This window comes from Salvia hispanica, chromosome 1 (genome assembly GCF_029641045.1).
Source record: "Salvia hispanica isolate PSC_SH4W2 chromosome 1, Shi_PSC_v1, whole genome shotgun sequence".
Lineage (NCBI taxonomy): Eukaryota > Viridiplantae > Streptophyta > Magnoliopsida > Lamiales > Lamiaceae > Salvia > Salvia hispanica.
The window spans coordinates 32,721,100-32,741,077 of record NC_142692.1 but is presented as its reverse complement, the minus strand read 5'-3'; the positions used below and the strand labels follow the sequence as shown (position 1 = coordinate 32,741,077).

Sequence of the window (19,978 nt, the reverse complement as noted above, 5' to 3'; positions counted from 1 at the left end):
CTTTTTATAGATTGTAGGTCAGGCTTTCACAAAGCCCACATTGCCACAGGTACGGCCCATTAGCTACATAACATCTCTCCATAAAATCACTCAATTTTAAATATTGCTTGTTCCGTTACAAGCCACTTGCTCCGATACCGAATGACGCAGAAGCGTATGAGAATGACTAATAGATCAAAAACTCAATAAATTGAGAACTTTAGAGTATAAAATTCAGGGTGTGTTTGGGAACATGGAATTGGAGCTATGGAATTGGAATCGGAACCTCCAATTCCAATTCCATTGTTTGGTATCACAAACATGAATAGAATTGGAATTGAATTATAATTCCAAAATTTTCAATTCCATGATTTGAATTCCATATCAAAAGAAAAAAATTGGATTCAAAAATCATAAAATTAGATAGTTTTACTATCCACTACACACATTTCACACACTTCACACATTACAAACATTTCACATACACACTACACACACAACACACACTACACACGCTACACAAATTTCACACATTTCCCGCACCACACACATTTACACATTTCACACACTACACACGCTTCACACACTACACAAATTTCACACACTACACACACTTCACATATTTCACACATTTCACACAATACACACATTGCACACACTACACACACTTCACATATTTCACACATTTCACACACTACACACATTACAAACATTTCACATATTTCACACATTTCATACACTACATACATTTCACACACTTCACACATTTCACATATTTCAAACACTACACATTTGAATATGTGTAGTGTACATTCATCTATTTTCATACTAATCACGAAGAGCATCAATTCATCAATTCATAAAATGCAAAAAATCTGAAATCATGAAGATACGACACAATTTAACATGTGAAATGTGTGTAGTGTGTGAAATGTGTGTAGTGTGTGCTATGTGTGTAATGTGTGAAATATGTGTAGTATGTGCAGTGTGTGAAATATGTGAAATGTGTGTTGTGTGTGTAGTGTGTGAAATGTGTGTGGTGTGTGAAGTGTGTGAAATGAGTGTATATTTATCAAACATGTCAATTCAATTTCATATCGATTCTCATTTTACCAAACAATGGATTTTGAATTGAATTAGACCACTCAATTCAATTCCATAGAATTCCAATTCCAATTTCGTGTTCCAAACGCACCCTCAATGTAAAATTAATAATCAAAGTCTGTCCTTTTAGTTCAACAATTAAGCCTTTCTATAGGCAAAGAGAAATCCAAAACTTATGGAAAATAAATCTTAAAGGAAAATAACTATAAAAAATAAGCAAAAAGGAAAACCTAATCCGTTAAAAGGAAAAACAATTCTTCCTAATATTTTTTTTCCATCTACTAATTCTATAAATTAGGATATGAATAAAATTTAAAATATAATTTACTTAGTATCAAAGTCTTTTAGGTCATGCTTGGTATGATGGAATGGAATGAGGGTGGAATGGAATGGAGGTTGGAATGGAATGGAGATAAGAATGAAATATCAATTTTCTTTGCATTTTCATCCATTCACTCATTCATTCCATTACACCAAACAAATAAATAGAATGGAAGTAGGAATCACATTCCATTCTATCATACCAAATAGCACCTTGGTATTCTATAACTGCAGGGAATATTATATATTTTGAACATTTGTAATGATTTACTAAATTTAAATTAATTGTAAAATTAATATTTATTTTTTCTGTCAGAAAAATCCAATTTAAAGTGTAATCAAACCAAGATAATGAGGTTATTGACACGTGATTTTCCCACTGCGTAGTGATGAAATTTACATATATTTATAAAGTGTAAAATATAAAATTGTGAGAATGTCAGAATACATGTACTAATTAAATTCAAGCCTAATTAAACTATCGGTGTAAAAACTATACTTATAGTATTTGATAAAATTAAGAAATATGCTTTTTAAAACTCCAATTTTTTGTAATACATATTAATAAGGAGTCGTTGTACTATAATGAATTTCAATTTGTGATAAATATTGTTAAAATAGACCATAATATTACTATCATCACATCTGCTTTACAGGGGTAAAAATTAGGGGCCTCTAAAATCTTATATACAATGCAGGTCAGGATGTCATAAAGCCCACAATGCCACAGGTGCGGCCCATTAACTATATAACATCTCTCCATAAAATTCACTATATTTAAAATATTGTTTTTGCCGCTTGCAATATTTTTTGAGCATGAAAATTTAGTTACTTAGGAATTGATATTTAAATTAAGTGGAGTTGTGAAGAGAATAAATACTCCATAAAATAAAGGGATATTGGTCTCTAAAATCATGAACTTTGGTCAAATTTTGATATTTCCCGCGAACTTTAAAATTGATCAAAAAAATCACAAACTTTACATTTTGTTTGTTATTTCCCATGACAGCTCAAATAAGATATTTTTAGCAAAAAATCTTATTATACATGAGCAACCATGAAATATTTATGATATTTTAGATTACTTTTTAAGTTCGTGATAAGTAGGATAAAATGCTACCTAGAAAATCATGTTGATTTAGTAGTGTCAAGCAGGATAAAAAATCGCACGGAAGTTGGTTAGTTATGGTGATTGACACGCAACAAACAAAATGTAAAGTTTTTTATTTTTAGAACAATTTTAAAGTTTGTGGGAAATACCAAAATTTGTTCAAAGTTCATGATTTTAAAGACCAATATCCCTAAAATAAAAAAAAATACTAGGAGATAAAAAAAAGAGAATAAAGTTTTTGGCAAAGAGAGAGGTACAAGTAACTTGGGAATTATTTATTTTGAACATTTGTAATGATTTACTAAATTTCAATTTATTGCAAAATTAATAAGTATTTTATATTTTTTGTCATAAATAATGTCATGTAAAATGTGATCAAATCAAGATAATGAGGTTATTGACACGTGATTGCGATGAAAATTACGCAGATTTATAGAGCGTAAAATATAATATTGTGAGAATTTCATAATACATGTACTATTTAAATTCAAACCTAATTAAACTGTTGGTGTAAAAACTATACTGATGTTTGATAAATCTTGAGTAGTTGAATGCTTTCATATGCTATGATAAATTTAGACATTGAAAGTCAAATCAAGATTCGTAAAATTAAAATGAAATGTATGTACATTTTGATAAATTTGAAAGATAGTTTTAAAAAAAATTACTCAATTTCTTATAATAAATTTAAATTTCAATTTGTTTATTACATTACTAATTATTTAATGCATATGTATATTAAATATATATTGGAAATTTAATTTTTTTTTAGTTATTTATATTATAATGTGTTAAATCATTGTAAAATATAGCGGAAGAATAAACAATAGTTGTACATTGGTTTAACCTACAGATCAGTTCTAATCGAGTACAAATTAATCAAATTTTGATTTTTTATTGAGTTATTATTAATTTTAACCTCAATTTTTAAAATTTCTCGATCTATTTGGGTTGGCCCATGAATTTCAAAATGCACCAACATCCCTATATATGGACATAGGGTGTGCCTTATATTATCAAAAAAGATTACTTAGCTGTGTGTGCATCAAATCAACCCTAAAATTTAAAAATAAATGAAAGAAGAGAATCAAATATATCTACCTTTTTTATGATAAATTCAAAAAGTAATAAAGCGAGAACGCAGGGACTAAATAGCAAAACCGCCAACGATGCTGAGAGTATATATATGCAGGTGTGTGTATACTTCTGCAGTGTTTGTGTGTGAAAGGTTAGAACCCTTTGCCATTTCAAGGGTTACACCTCCACTTTCTCAACAACAACTTCGCACACAAGAGATACAATTAAACCCTCTATTGATCGAGGTTTCCCCTTCACGCCTCTTTCTCTCTCCTCCTATACATACGACGCACAGTGCCCGTATATATCTATTGTTTTGTACAGTGCCAGACCCGCTGGATGTGCAAGCGTGCGCTGCGGTAAGCCTCCATTGACGTTTCCTCAATTGGATTGATTGTTAGGTTTCTTACGGATTCATGTTTGATTTCGACTTCCTTGCTGTTTTGAGTGATTAGGTTTTTGTTTTCTCACAGTTGACGGAGGACTAGATGGCGAGTATTAGATCGAGCTTGCCGTCGAGGCTTCGGCAACTCCTCTCTAGTGAAGGGGCAATCGGCCCCTCTCTTAAACTTGACGCAGAGCCTGTACGCTTCATGTTCTTTTCTTTTTATTGCTTTTTAATAGTAGTTTGCGTTTGAATTTAATGATGTTTTATTGATTCTTTGCGGTTTTAGTTGTAGTATCAGGATGAGGGATTGGATTGAGGTTTGGTGATAAGTTGGATTTTAATTTGAAGTAACACATTAGGTCATTTATTTGTTAAATTTAGTGGATGGGGTTTGGAAGGATTTTAATGTCTTTTGATTTCATATCTATTGATTTCTATAGGCTTTGTAAAGGGTTAGCTTGACCAATACTATGTCAAGAATATTATTAGGTCGTGAGGAACTGCCTTGTTTTTTGTTCCAATCATTAAGCTAAATTTGTTTGTTCTGTATATTCAAATGTATTTGGTTAAAAATCATATATATTTACAGCACCAAGCAGCTCCTATTTTTTCCCTATGCTGTATAGTAATATATTAATATTCATGGTATACAAAGTAGTTTTTGTTGATCTAACCGTTGTATCATCGATGTAAAAATGTGTAAACTGGCGTTTCAAAGTGATGTGAATATTTTGGTTCTCTAGAAATATGGAAATTGATATTAACTTATGTTCTTAAGGGTGTTAAAAATCAAGTGCTTACAGAAGTACAGAACAATGTTCAGATTCAGCTGTTTTATGTGACCTCTTCTCTTTTGGTATTTTTATGTTATGGACATAAGAGCATAATGTTGGCAGCCAATATTCATGAATAATGTCTAAGACTCGATTTCCATTCAAGATAGAATCACTTTTGGCAATAAAGCCCTTAAGAGGGAGGGGAAGCCATTCAGTCAGTAGGGGTTGGCATTTAATTTAAGTATCAGAAGTCATTTAATACTAAGAATCTTGTGATCTTGTGATGACTGTGTTGTATGCATGTAATTGGGCCATAGTTAGCTGGATAGAGATTAGAGACATGCGCATCCGAGATATGTGGAAATAAGGTGTTTTCACATGTTAAGGTTTCGAAAGTGCAAATGCAATCTGTCAAGTTGGTGTTTCATATATCACCTGAAAATTGTTTGCTACTCATTGTTCATTATATAAGAATATTATGTATTGGTTACCACTTATTAGTATCTTTTTTAACAATATACAAGAAGCCTAAGCTTTCGTTATATAAATAATGCAACATCTAGATTCTAAAGATTCCTTAAAGTGTCGTTGATCCCCCAACAATACTATTGATGAAGTCCTGCTATAATTTTTACGGAATTGATAATACTGTTTTTCATCTACATTTGGAAGTCAAATGTGGAAACCTAATATGTGCTATAGTGGCTTGCCAATGCTTGATATTTTGTGATGCAGAAAAATTAGATCGATCCTATGACTTGTTATAGAATATTTAAAAAATGACAAATAAAAAAAATGTCCCCAGCAATATTTTTCAAATAAAAGAATTGCCTTTTTCTTGCTGACAAGGCCACACTTACAAGCTTTGTGATCATGTCCAGAAATGTGTTTGAACATAAGGGGACAAATGTAGATGCAGATGCAGATGCATTGCAAAGGGAATTTTTCTTGTTAAAACGGGAAGCTATTGTATGTTATTTATAATATGTATTATTTTCAGATGGTTTTGACTTTGTTAAAATGTCGAGTAGTCCTCTTTAGCCAGCCATATCTTGATATGTGATTTGAGAACCGGTTTCCTTGTGACATTTCCCCTTTATAGTGAACCATCCTTCTTTGTGCATCAGTAAACTAATACTTTGCGTACAGAAGGATAATTACTGCCTGAGTGAACTATTACACTCATTATGTTCAAGTACAAAGATATTGGTGTTTAACGGGTCGGTACATTAGATATCAGATGTAGATTGTTTAGTTGAAGTTTCTTAATCGGAATATTACTGAAGATTGATCTGTTATTGAACTGATTTATAAGAGGAAAAATATTGTTGTTTATTGAAATTTGATTTACTTGATGCAAGCAAACATTTAAAATCAACTGCAACTTCTTTCCTTTTAAAGTTGCTGTGTGCTAGCTTTGGTAATGAGCCTTGCATATTTTTTGCAGCCACCAAGAATAAAAGCTTTTATCGACAAGGTGATTCAGTGCCCATTACAGGATATAGCTATACCTCTCTCTGGTTTCCGCTGGGAGTATGGCAAGGTTGTAAAAATTTGCTTGTAATTTTGTCTTCCTCTTTTCATCTTTATAATTTATGCTCACAACTTTCTTTCTTTTGCAGGGAAATTTCCACCAATGGAGACCTCTATTTTTGCACTTTGATACATATTTCAAGACTCATTTATCTAGTAGAAACGACCTTCTTTTGTCAGATGACATCTTAGGGGATACCAGCCCATTTCCCAAACAAGCAGTTTTGCAAATTTTGAGAGTTATGCAGATCATCCTAGATAATTGCCACAATAAGAGTTCTTTCAGTGGTATAGAGGTAATATGGTGTTTGAATTCATTTTGGGTTTTATACTTCTTAGTTTCTCTAAAGTTTTGAATTCTTATGTAGCAATATTTCTGAAGTTTTCTAGCTCCTTTTGGGTTTTATAATTCTAGTTATACTAAAAAGTTTTCTTATCTTTTCCTCAGCATTTCAAGCTTTTGCTTGCTTCAACAGATCCTGAAATTATCACAGCAACTCTTGAGACTCTTTCTGCACTTGTAAAAATATCACCTTCAAAGCTGCATGTCAGTGGAAAGCTGGTAGGGTGTGGGTCAGTGAAGACTTGTCTTTTATCCCTTGCACAAGGTTGGGGTAGCAAAGAAGAAGGTCTAGGTTTGTATTCATGTGTCACACTACATGAGAGTACCCAGGAGGATGGACTAAGCCTGTTCCCATTAGAGGCACCAAATGACAGTGACAAGTTGCAGACTCGTGTTGGATCAACACTTTACTTTGAGTTGCGCGATACTTCTCCAAGCGACGTGGAAACTAGTGATAACACAAATTCATCTGGAGTGCGTGTAATTCAGATCCCTGATCATCAATTACAAGAACAGGATGACTTGTCACTCATGAAGTTTTGTATCGAGCATTATAATGTGCCTTCGGATCTCAGGTTTCCTCTATTAACCCGAATTCGGTATGCACGTGCATTCCGTACCTCCAGAATATGCAGGCTTTATAGCAAGATCTGTCTATTATCTTTTATTGTGCTTGTACAGTCTAGCGATTCGCATGATGAGCTAGTTTCGTTTTTCGCTAATGAGCCAGAATATACAAATGAATTGATTAGAATTGTGAGATCTGAAGAAAACATATCAGGGACCATAAGAACACTTGCAATGACTGCATTGGGTGCACAATTAGCTGCATATTCGGCATCTCATGAAAGAGCACGAATATTGAGTGGATCAAGCATCAGTTTTGCAGGTGGTAATCGTATGATTCTCCTCAATGTGCTGCAAAGAGCGATTGTATCATTAAATAACTCAGTTGATTTGTCATCTGTTGCTTTCATTGAAGCACTTCTTCAGTTCTACTTGCTTCATGTCATATCTTCTTCAAGTTCTGGAAGTGTTGTTAGGGGTTCTGGGATGGTACCGACCTTCTTACCCCTTTTAGAAGATTCAGATCCTTCTCGGTTGCATCTGGTCTGTTTAGCTGCAAAAACTCTACAGAAGCTCATGGACTACAGCAATACAGCGGTCACCCTTTTCAGAGATTTAGGCGGGGTGGAGCTTTTGGTTCAAAGATTACAGATTGAAGTGCATAGAGTGATTGACTGCACTGGATCAAAGGATAGCTCTATGGTAACAGGAGAATGCCCAAACTATAATAGTGACCAGTTATACAATCAGAAGCGATTGATTAGGGCATTGTTGAAAACACTTGGTTCTGCCACTTATGCCACGGCAAATTCTGCGAGGTCACATAATTCTTATGATGTTTCTTTAACTCCCATCTTGTCGATGCTCTTCAGTAACAAGGAAAAGTTTGGAGGTGAGATCTACTCCTCAGCTGTGACTCTTATGAGTGAAATGATTCACAAAGATCCGACATGTTTTAATGTTCTGTTTGACTTGGGCCTTCCATCTGCGTTTCTATCATCCATTGTGATTGGAGTACTTCCTGCTTCAAAAGCCATCACTTGTATTCCTAATGGTCTTGGTGCTATCTGCCTCAACTCCAAGGGTCTGGAGTCTGTAAGAGAAACTTCTGCTTTACGCTTCCTTGTTGACATTTTCACTGACAAAAAGTATGTGACGGCCATGAGTGAAAGCATTATTCCTCTAGCGAATGCTTTGGAAGAGCTATTCCGGCACGTGGCTTCATTGAGAGGTACTGGTGTTGATCTGATAATTGAAATAATTAATAAGATAGCATTGCTCGGGGACGCAAAGTACTCTGGATCGTCAGGAAAACCTGATGGAAGTGACGCAATGGATATGGACTCTACTGAATCTGATGACAAGGAAAATGTAGGGGATTCTACGTCAGATAGGGCTGTTCAAGTTATCAGTGATGAGCAGTGTATTCAGCTATACATCTTTCATGTGATTGTTCTAGTTCACAGGACGATGGAAAATTCAGAAACATGTCGTTTATTTGTGGAGAAGTCTGGCATTGAATCTTTACTGAAACTTCTTTTACACCCAAGTATTACTCAATCATCTGAGGGGATGTCAATAGCTCTACACAGCACTATGGTATTCAAGTGTTTTACCCAGCATCATTCAACTCCTCTGGCTCGTGCTATCTGCTCTTCTCTGCGTGAGCATTTGAAAGAAACTCTGTCTAGGACCAGTGCCAGTGCTGGATCTTTTTTGCTGGATCCCAAGGCCAGCCCAGACCCTTTGATATTCTCTTCCCTCTCGCTCGTGGAATTCCTCTTATTTCTTGCTGCCTCAAAAGATAATCGTTGGGTAACGGCGTTGCTTACTGAGTTTGGTAATGAAAATAAAGACGTACTGGAAGATATTGGCCGGATTCATCGTGAAGTTTTATGGCAAATTTCATTGCTTGAAGAAACAAAGGCCGAAGCAGGGGATCAACTCACTGGTACTGTTAATACTTCTCGACAGTCTGAATTTGGCATTAATGATGTCGAAGACCCAAGGTTGAGTTCCTTCAGGCAGTTCCTTGACCCTTTACTTAGGAGGAGGACTTCTGGATGGAGCTTTGAATCCCAGTTTTTTGACCTCATAAATCTCTATCGTGACCTTACTCGTTCCTCAAGTCTTCACCAACGACAGACAGTCGATGAACCTTCTAACTTACAGGTCGAAGTCAATCAGGAAGAAGATGTATCTGGCCCATCTGCTTTGATTGAATCCAGTTCTAGAAAGGATAATGATACCCAGAGGTCGTACCATCAGTCTTGTTGTGATATGGTATCATCATTATCAATTCATATTACCCATTTGTTTCAAGAGTTGGGGAAGGTCATGTTGCTTCCATCTCGTCGGAGGGATGATATGCTCACTGTGTCTCCCTCTTCAAAATCAGTGGCTTCTATCTTTGCTTCAATAGCTATGGATCACATGAATTTTGGCGGGCATGTTCATCCTTCTGGATCTGAGGATTCTGTTTCAACTAAATGCCGATACTATGGCAAGGTTGTTGAGTTCATTGATAGTATCCTTTTGGACAAGCCTGACTCATGTAATCCTGTCATATTGAATTGTTTATATGGATGTGGAGTTATTCGTATGGTCTTGACTACATTTGAGGCTACCAGTCAGTTGCCCTTTGCCATCAATAGGGCTCCTGCATCTCCAATGGAGACCGATGAAGGGAAGCAAAGTGATGTTGAAAAAGCTGATCAGCTGTGGACTTATGGACCCTCAGCTAGCTATGGAAAGCTTTTGGACCACTTGGTGACTTCGTCCTATATATTATCACCTTTCAACAAACATTTGCTTACACAGCCTCTAGTGCCTGGGGACATTCCATTTCCTCGTGATGCAGAAACATTTGTGAAAGTTCTCCAGTCCATGGTATTGAAGGCCGTGCTTCCTGTTTGGACCCACCCTCGGTTCCATGAATGTAATTATGAATTCATCACGACAATTGTCAACATTTTTAAGCATGTATTCTCTGGAGTGGAAGTCAAAAGTGTTGCTACTAATGCGGGTGGTCGTACTGGTCCACCCCCAAATGAAACAACTATTTCAACAATAGTAGAGATGGGGTTCACAAGGTCTAGGGCAGAAGAGGCTCTAAGACAGGTTGGTTCAAATAGTGTGGAGCTTGCAATGGAATGGTTATTTTCACATCCTGAGGAAGCCCAAGAAGATGATGAACTTGCTCGAGCACTTGCAATGTCTCTTGGAAATTCTGCAACAGAGACAAAGGAAGAGGGCACAACCGAGGATACTCCGAATGTTGAAGAGGAACTAGTGCAACTCCCCCCAGTTGATGAGCTGCTGTTGACATGCAGGATGCTGTTGCAAATGAAGGAGACCTTAGCTTTCCCTGTTAGGGATCTCCTTGTCATGATTTGCTCACATAATGAAGGCCAGGAGAGACCAAGAGTCATTTCCTTTATCATTGAACAAGTGAAGCTTTGTGCTAACATTTCCGATAGCGGGAATCAGAAAATGCTCTCTGCCTTCTTTCATGTTCTTGCTTTAATTCTCAATGAAGACTCAGCAGCACGTGAATTAGCTTCCGAGAGTGGTTTGGTTAAAGTTGCATCAGATCTTCTCCAGCTATGGATTAATTCAGATGGGCAGGAATCATCTCAAGTCCCAAAATGGGTAACTTCAGCTTTTATTGCTGTTGACCGTCTCGCTCAAGTGGATACAAAGTTAAATGCGGATGTGATAGAACTTCTGAAGAAGAACAATACAGGTAACCAAGCATCTATTGTCATTGATGAAGATAAGCAGAACAAATTGTCTTTGGGGACGCCATTGAAGTATTTAGATTTACTGGAGCAAAAGAGACTTATTGAAATTGCTTGTGGTTTCATCAGAAAGCAATTACCTTCTGAAACAATGCATGCTGTTCTGCAGCTCTCTTCTACCCTGACAAGAACTCACTCAGTTGCTATTAGTTTCTTGGATGCTGGAGGTCTACATTTGCTTCTTTCCTTGCCTGCAAGTAGTTTGTTCGTTGGCTTTGACAATGTTGCAGCTATTCTAATTCGTCACATTCTTGAGGATTCTCAAACCCTACAGCAAGCAATGGAGTCTGAGATACGTCATAGTTTCATAACTGTTGCTAACAGACAGTCTAGTGGAAGGCTTACTCCACGAAATTTTCTGTCAAATTTAAGCTCAGTTCTTCAACGGGATCCAGTAGCTTTCATACAAGCTGCTAAGGCTGTGTGTCAGGTTGAGATGGTTGGTGAGAGGCCATATGTGGTATTGATAAAAGATCGCGAGAAGGATAAGAAAGATAAGGAGAAAGATAAAACAGAGGAAAAGGAGAAACAAGCTAATGATACTAAGGTAAGCTCTGGCACCACAATATCTGCAGCTCTTGGTAGTGGGCATGGAAAACTTATTGATGCGAATTGCAAGAACTCTAAGACCCACAAGAAACCTCCTCAGAGTTTTGTCACTGTCATTGATGTTCTGTTGGATTCAGTTATATCTTTCACTCCTCTGGAAGATGAATCTGTTAGTAAAGTGGGCTCGGCATCAACAGATATGGAAATTGATGTTTCTGCAAGCAAGGGTAAAGGAAAAGCTGTTGCTTCCGTGTCTGAATTAAATGTTGCTAGCAATCAAGAATCCTCCGTCTCATTGGCTAAGGTGGTTTTTATATTAAAGCTCTTGACAGAGATTCTTTTAATGTATTCGTCATCTGTTCATATCCTTGTAAGAAAAGATGCCGAAGTTGGCAGCTACAGGGGAACTCCTCAAAAGGGTGTAAATGCTTGCTTATCTCGTGGGATTTTCCATCATGTTCTTCACAAATTTCTACCATACTCTAAAACTCAGAAAAAAGAGAAGAAAACTGAAGTTGACTGGCGTCATAAACTGGCTAGTAAAGCCAACCATTTTCTTGTTGCATCTGGTGTTCGCTCAACTGAAGCAAGGAAACGAATCTTCACTGAGATCAGTAATGTTTTTAACGAATTTGTTGATTCATGTAATGGTTTTAGGGTCCCGAGACCTGATATTCAGGCCCTAACTGATCTTCTCAATGATGTGATGGCTGCTCGGACACCCTCAGGTTCTTTCATTTCAGCAGAAGCTTCTGTTACTTTTATAGAGGCTGGTCTTGTTCACTCGCTCACCAGAACACTGCGTGTGTTAGACCTGGATCATACTGATTCACCTAAGGTTGTTACTGGAATTGTGAAAGTTTTGGAGTCGGTAAGCAAAGAGCATGTCCATGCGTTTGAGTCTACCAGTGCCAGAGGAGAGCGATTGAAACCTACTGATCCTAACCAACAACCTAGGGATGAAAATGGTGCTAGCTCACAAACTGCGGATGCTACAGTCCATGCTAATGAAAACTTAATGCCAACAGATGAGAATGAGTTGTTCCACGGTGTCCAGAACTATGGTGGTTCGGAGGCTGTGACTGATGATATGGAGCATGACCAGGATATTGATGGAAGCTTTGCTGCTGCAGAAGATGATTATATGCAGGAAAATACTGAGGGAACACAGAATCTTGATGATACTGTCGGGATAAGATTTGAAATTCGCTCTGGCGTACAAGGGAACCTTGATGAAGATGATGAGGATGATGATGAGATGTCTGGAGATGAAGGGGACGAAGTAGATGACGATGACGATGATGATGCAGATGATGATCATGATGATATAGAAGAAGATGAAGCTCATCACCTACCTCACCCAGATACGGATCAAGATGACCATGAAATTGATGAAGATGAGTTTGATGAAGAGGTGATGGAAGAGGATGAAGATGAAGAGGATGATGAGGATGGTGTTATAGTGCGATTAGGTGAGGGAATGAATGGAGTAAATGTGTTTGACCACATAGAGGTTTTCGGCAGAGATAGTATTGCCAACGAAACTTTTCATGTTATGCCAGTTGAAATATTTGGCTCCAGGCATCGAACCACATCCATCTATAATCTGTTGGGAAGAAGTGGTGATACCAATATTCCTTCGCAGCATCCACTTCTGGTGGAACCACATTCTTCACTGACTCCAGGTCCACCTAGGTTGTCAGGTGCAGTCATTTTACTTCAGTTTATTTTGACATTTTTTTTCAGCAACAGTATTTTTCCTCAACAGAAATCTTAATGGTGTCTTATTTTCATTTACTTCTTCACAGAGAATGACCGTGATGCTTATTCAGATAGAAATGCCGAGGGTTCTTTGTCACGGTTGGACTCCATATTCCGATCACTCCGTAATGGGCGTCAAGGACATCGGTTTAATTTATTGTCCAATGAGGGCCAATTAAGTGGTGGGTCAAGCTCAGCAGCTATTCCCCAAGGTCTTGAGGAAGTACTTGTATCCAGTCTGAGGCGTCCCTCCCCTGGAAAGACTTCAAATAACACTACAGTTGTTGAATCTCAAAATAAAAATGAAGAGAGTCCGTCATCTGAATTTACTGAGAGGACTGCTGAAAATCAAGGTAATTCCGGTGGTAATAATGCCCCTCCTTCCTCGGCGACATTGGACAGTACCCGAAGTACTGATAATGTTCCTGCTACGAATGATCCTAATCGTGGAACAGAATCGTCAAGTAGAGAACAATCTCAATCTGTTGAAGCTCAATATGACCACACTGATGTATTGCGTGATGTTGGAGCAGTGAGCCAAGAGAGTAGTGGAAGTGGGGCAACTCTAGATGAGAGCTTACGTAGTCTAGATGTTGAAATTGGGAGTGCCGATGGCCATGATGATGGCGGGGACAGACAAATTGGTGGAGATGCTCGAGTGAGGAGAGCTGCTCCATTATTCAATAATAATGCATCAATAGGAGGGAGAGATGCATCTCTCCACAGTGTCAGTGAAGTTTCTGAAGATCCAATTCGGGAAAATGATCAAACTGGCCCTTCTGAGGAGGAGCAACATAATCAGGATGCTGAATCTATCGATCCTGCTTTTCTTGATGCACTTCCTGAGGAGTTGCGTGCTGAGGTTCTTTCTGCTCAACCAAGTGAAGCTACACAGGCGCAAAATCCCGAGCCACAAAATAATGGTGATATAGATCCAGAATTTCTTGCAGCGCTGCCCCCTGATATACGTGAAGAAGTTCTGGCACAACAAAGGGCGCAAAGGGTGCATCAAGCCCAAGAATTGGAAGGTCAGCCTGTTGAGATGGATACGGTCTCAATAATTGCAACTTTTCCTTCTGACATACGGGAAGAGGTATGCATCCGGATGAGTTTATCCGTAGATTATTTATCATGGCTTCTCTTTTGTTCAAGATTAACATATGGATCTCCTGTTATTCTTATATTTTTGCTCTCTCTATTTTCCTTGTAATGCAGGTTCTCCTAACTTCCTCTGATGCTGTTCTTGCAAATTTGACGCCTGCTCTTGTTGCTGAAGCAAACATGTTACGAGAAAGGTTTGCACGTAGATATAATCAGACATTATTTGGATTATATCCCCGAAACCGTCGGGGTGAGTCCTCTAGAAGAGGCGATGGCTTGGACAGAGTTGGTGGTGCACTATCTCGTCGGTCTGTGGGTGTTAAGCCAGTTGAGGCAGATGGATCCCCTTTAGTTGACACAGAAGGTTTGAAAGCATTGATCCGGTTGCTTCGTGTTATTCAGGTACTCTTATGGCTTTCTTGAAGCTCTGCCATTGTATTCCTCTGTGTAATATATATGAATTAACCTGTCTACATTTTGCAGCCGCTTTACAAGAGTCAGCAGAGACTTCTCCTAAATCTATGTGCTCATGCTGATACTAGAGTTGATTTGCTAAAAATTTTGATGGACTTGCTGATGCTAGACAAAAAGAAATATCTTACTGATCTGAGTGCTGTGGAACCCCCTTATAGGCTGTACGCATGCCAGAGTCATGTGATGTATTCTCGCCCTCAATACGTCAATGGTAGGTATTTTTGTTCTATTTATTACTTCAATTGTAAGCCACTTCCTTATATAACTAACCTCCATTTCATTTACTAATTTTCTGGCTGCATTTATTACCGCCGATCTATTTTGAAGCACATTTTCCTTTATCAATTCCTCTTCCAGTTTAAATGGACTGTTGGTTTTTTTTCATTTGTTGGATGATATAGAATAGATAAGTGTGGAATGAATGTTTGCTTCTATGATCACATTATTAATATCTCGAATTTCTTTTTTCCATTTTCTTATTTTTTATAACTTCGATACATGGGATGTTTGAATATGCCACTTTCATGCATTTCTCCATTAACAGGTGTGCCGCCTTTGGTGTCTCGGAGAGCTCTGGAGACCCTTACCTACTTAGCTCGTAATCATCCTATGGTTGCCAAGCTATTACTTGAGTTCAGATTGCCACAGTTGGAGTCAACGAGTTCTGATGATGAACGGGGAAAAGCTGTTATGCTTCTTGATGAGCCGAAGGATGGGCAGGCATCCTTCACATTGCTGCTGAGCCTTTTAAACCAGTCACTTTATCTGAGAAGTGTTGCTCATCTGGAGCAGGTGTGTCATTGCTAACAACTTTAAGTAAACATGAATTTACCTAGTTACATTATCTTTGGGATTTATATGGCTTATTATTGTTCTGTTGCAGCTCCTAAATTTGTTGGATGTTGTTATTGACTATGGTGAGAGGAAATCAAATCCATCTAACGAGGCAGGTTCATCTGCTTCTGAGCAGCCATCTGACCCTCAGGCCTCTACACCTGTTGAGATGAATGTAGAATCTTCTACGGCTTCAGGAGAGGTTAATTCTTTGATGCAAGCAACATCTTCTGAAGGTGATAACAAGCAAACTGCTGAAAGTGTTCTGAACAACTTGCCTAATCCAGAACTTCAGCTACTGTGCTCACTTCTTGCACGTGAAGGGTGAGCTGAGATTTATGGATTTTTCACTACTTCTACGTTGTAGATCTATAGATACATATTCTTAAGATCTAAACTTGTGAACCTTATTGAACAATGATTCCTTCACTAAAATCAAGGAGTAACTCACCTAGTCACCTTTGCATTTATTTCTTTAGATTCTAGAGAACGCTTCACTTTTCTGGTTGAGATCATAATAAGTTTCTTCTGAAAAAATATGCTATAAATAAGACAACAGGGTGTTGTGATGGGATGGTCATATAAGTTCTTTCGTTTTCTAAATCTATGGTTGCACTAGAAGAGTTTGAATCTGATTTAACTAGCATATTATAATGATTTTTTTATAGATACAGTGTCTTGTTGAATGGTAATTGATTGTTAGTTATCATACAGAGTTGGGTCGATTTAGATTTCCCATTGGCTTTGTTGCTTGTTTACTGTTTGTTTACTTTTAACTATATGATTACTGCTTTCCTGAAGTTATGTTTGATTTGTACTGTTGCTATATTGCTCATGCAATTTGTAACTTTTTTCTTCATATCTCCAGCCTATCAGATAATGCATACACGCTCGTGGCAGATGTCTTAAAAAAGCTGGTGGCTGTTGCTCCTATCCATTGTCATCTCTTTGTCAGTGAGCTTGCTGGTTCAGTTCAAAGCCTTACCCATTCAGCAATAGAAGAGTTGCGCATATTTGGGGACGTAGAGAAAGCACTCCTTAGCACTACTACTCATGGGGCTCCAGTTCTCAGGGTCTTGCAGGCACTGAGCTCTTTAGTAGTTTTACTTCTCGATAAAGACAAAAAGCATCAGACTATCCCTGATACTGAGCATAATACTACTATTTCTCTAGTTTGGGATATTAATACAGCCCTTGAGCCTCTATGGCAAGAGTTAAGCAGCTGCATCGGCAAAATAGAGAACTATTCAGATGTAGCACCTGATTTGTCACCTTCTGCTGTTAAGCCATCAAACTCGGTGCCTCCACTTCCTGCAGGTACCCAGAATGTATTGCCATATATTGAATCCTTCTTCGTAGCGTGTGAGAAGTTGCACCCTCCTGGCCAGTCAGGTGCAGGCAATGATTTTGGAGTTGCTTCAGCTTCTGATGTTGACGAGGCTGGTGCATCTGCTAGTCAACAGAAGACTGTAGGAACTTCAATGAAAGGGGATGAGAAACATGTTGCTTTCTTAAGGTTCTCTGAAAAGCACAGAAAGCTTCTCAATGCCTTCATAAGGCAAAATCCTGGATTACTTGAAAAGTCATTTTCACTCATGCTGAAGGTTCCTCGGTTTATTGATTTCGATAACAAAAGGGCTCACTTCCGGTCCAAGATCAAGCATCAACACGACCATCACCACAGTCCTCTCAGAATATCTGTTAGAAGAGCTTACATTCTTGAAGATTCATACAATCAATTGCGTATGAGATCAGCACAAGATCTGAAAGGTAGATTGACTGTTCATTTCCAAGGGGAGGAAGGGATTGATGCTGGTGGCCTTACCAGGGAATGGTATCAGTTGTTGTCCAGAGTAATCTTTGACAAGGGGGCATTACTATTTACCACAGTTGGGAATGAATCCACTTTTCAGCCAAATCCTAACTCTGTTTACCAAACCGAGCATCTTTCTTACTTCAAGTTTATTGGCCGAGTTGTAAGTATTTCTCGTTTTCATCAGATGTGACAGAGAGCTGGTTAACAGGAAAATCTAATGCTTTTACTCATGTTACAGGTGGGGAAGGCACTATTTGATGGGCAGCTCCTTGATGTGCACTTCACTCGGTCATTTTACAAGCATATTCTTGGGGTTAAAGTGACATATCATGACATTGAAGCTATTGATCCAGATTATTTTAAGAACTTAAAATGGATGCTTGAGGTAATCATATTGAAAATCTCCCCTATCTCCTCTAGCTGATGTGCATGAGGCCTCAACTCAGTCTGTTTTTGTTGCATCTCATCTGAATTTTATATGCTGTCATTGCAGAATGATATTAGTGATATTCCGGACTTAACATTTAGCATTGATGCTGACGAGGAGAAGCTAATTCTGTATGAGCGTACCCAAGTATGTATATTTTCTGGTTGAATGACTTGATAGTCTTACAAAATGTCTTGTTTGCTAATTGAGTGGTCTTGTATTCAGGTAACTGACTATGAACTGATTGCTGGTGGTCGAAATATTAGAGTGACCGAGGAAAACAAGCACCAGTATGTTGATTTAGTTGCTGAGCATCGATTGACGACTGCTATTCGTCCTCAGATTAATGCATTTATGGAAGGTTTCAATGAGTTAATACCTCGTGATTTGATATCGATTTTCCACGACAAGGAACTGGAACTCCTTATAAGTGGGCTGCCAGACATTGACTGTGAGTACTCCTACTTTATCTTTTGCATCCCCTATCGTCTCTTGAAAACCCCTCTGATTGTGTAAGTTACCGCACCAACATTATTATAAACTAATGCAAATAATGAATGCCTTCCAGTGGATGATCTGAGGGCAAACACTGAGTACTCTGGTTATAGTGCTGCTTCCCCTGCCATTCAATGGTTCTGGGAAGTTGTTCAAGCTTTCAGTAAAGAAGATAAGGCTCGCCTACTACAATTTGTGACTGGGACCTCAAAGGTACTTCGCTATCTCCGCGTTTCTCTTTTTGTGGATCTAAAGTGTGTTAAAATCAAGCTTCCACTCGTAAACTTTCTTTCTGTATGCATATTTTAAGGGACCTTCCTAGCGCTTTAATGCAACGAGCCATATGCAGGTTTGGTATTTTGTCTTAGATCCTTTTGGGAACCAAAATGTCCATCCCTGACAATTCGATCAAAATATGCCACTTTTATTACAGTTAAAAACCTAAGCAGATTGGATTAGTTTTGGTAAATCTTTTTCTCAAGGAAAATGACAATATTAAGTTGCTGCACCTCTTATTATGTCATATTATCTCCTTCCATGACCGCCTTTATCTCTCTCTCTCACTCATTCTCACTTTACCAGTTTTGCATTAAAATTCGTGTTTTCAACTACTTAGTCTATTCGTTGTGGACAGAGGGAATATGTCTTATGGTTGATTTGTATTAAGCAATACTTTATGCTGCAGGTGCCGTTGGAAGGATTTAGTGCACTGCAAGGAATTTCAGGATCTCAAAAATTCCAGATTCACAAGGCATATGGCAGTCAAGATCACTTACCTTCAGCTCATACATGGTCAGCCTTTGTTTATATTGTTTTGTTAGTGTAGACGGCTTGATTTCCGATTGAACTCTAATCGTCGACGTTCTTGTATGCAGTTTCAACCAGTTGGATCTACCAGAATACCCATCTAAACAGCATTTGGAGGAGAGGCTACTGCTTGCGATTCACGAAGGCAACGAAGGGTTTGGATTCGGTTAAGTTGGCGATGAGGCCATGTCGACGCTATTGTATAGAAAATATTGTGTCAAAAAGGACAATTCTTAAGATTAATTAGAAAGCTGCTTTTGGTTAAAATGTCGATATTTTGTACAGTGCAATATTACTTTTTTTGGCAAGTTTTTTCAATGGAAGTTTTTTCAATTATTGTTAATGCTTGTCGATCCTATTTGGTATAATGTATAATCATTTACAGTTCGAAAGATGAAAGGAAGCTAAGCTTCCCAATTTTTTTGTTTCTATTTATATAATTTATTTACAATGTGGAATTAAATTTATATGTACGATTCTAATCGATGACCCTAATGTATTGATATTGTGGTTTACAATTATGTAATACGTGAAAGATATTTTATTCAAGTGATGGCCCAATTCATAGATGTACTATCGAATAGATTGTGTATTTATCCAAATTTCGTGTGTTATTTTATTTCTGAACATATGAATAATTGATCTTTTTGGTACTTGACATTAAGTAATGCATTATTTAGTTTAACCGGTATAGAACCCGGACGATGTGAACATA

At 37.7% G+C, this 19,978-nt stretch overlaps 1 protein-coding gene across 2 annotated transcripts; it reads left to right on the top strand.

Annotated features, from left to right (window-relative positions):
• Positions 1 to 3,742: 3,742 nt before the first annotated feature.
• On the top strand, positions 3,743 to 19,606 carry LOC125220873 (E3 ubiquitin-protein ligase UPL2-like). 2 transcript variants are annotated; one of them, XM_089062793.1, is made up of 17 exons: positions 3,743 to 3,951; positions 4,066 to 4,176; positions 6,204 to 6,299; positions 6,379 to 6,585; positions 6,738 to 13,251; positions 13,357 to 14,402; positions 14,525 to 14,812; positions 14,894 to 15,095; positions 15,429 to 15,676; positions 15,768 to 16,042; positions 16,587 to 17,694; positions 17,773 to 17,919; positions 18,028 to 18,108; positions 18,187 to 18,412; positions 18,530 to 18,669; positions 19,142 to 19,248; positions 19,332 to 19,606. In XM_089062793.1, the coding sequence occupies exons 2-17, from the start codon at positions 4,081 to 4,083 to the stop codon at positions 19,432 to 19,434; spliced, it is 10,884 nt and encodes a 3,627-aa protein (XP_088918919.1). In that variant the 5' UTR covers positions 3,743 to 3,951; positions 4,066 to 4,080; the 3' UTR covers positions 19,435 to 19,606. The 2 variants fall into 2 exon arrangements, with proteins under 2 accessions (XP_088918919.1, XP_088918920.1); XM_089062794.1 differs by having other exon boundaries at positions 4,048 to 4,176.
• The last annotated feature ends 372 nt before the right edge of the window (positions 19,607 to 19,978 follow it).

Excerpts from the sequence above, each read along its gene's own strand:
- LOC125220873 (XM_089062793.1), top strand. The coding sequence starts at position 4,081 with ATGGCGAGTATTAGATCGAGCTTGCCGTCGAGGCTTCGGCAACTCCTC. Across the intron at positions 15,677-15,767 it reads GTGTTGCTCATCTGGAGCAG|CTCCTAAATTTGTTGGATGT; the intron begins GTGTGTCATTGC and ends GTTCTGTTGCAG. Across the intron at positions 18,413-18,529 it reads TGGGCTGCCAGACATTGACT|TGGATGATCTGAGGGCAAAC; the intron begins GTGAGTACTCCT and ends AATGCCTTCCAG.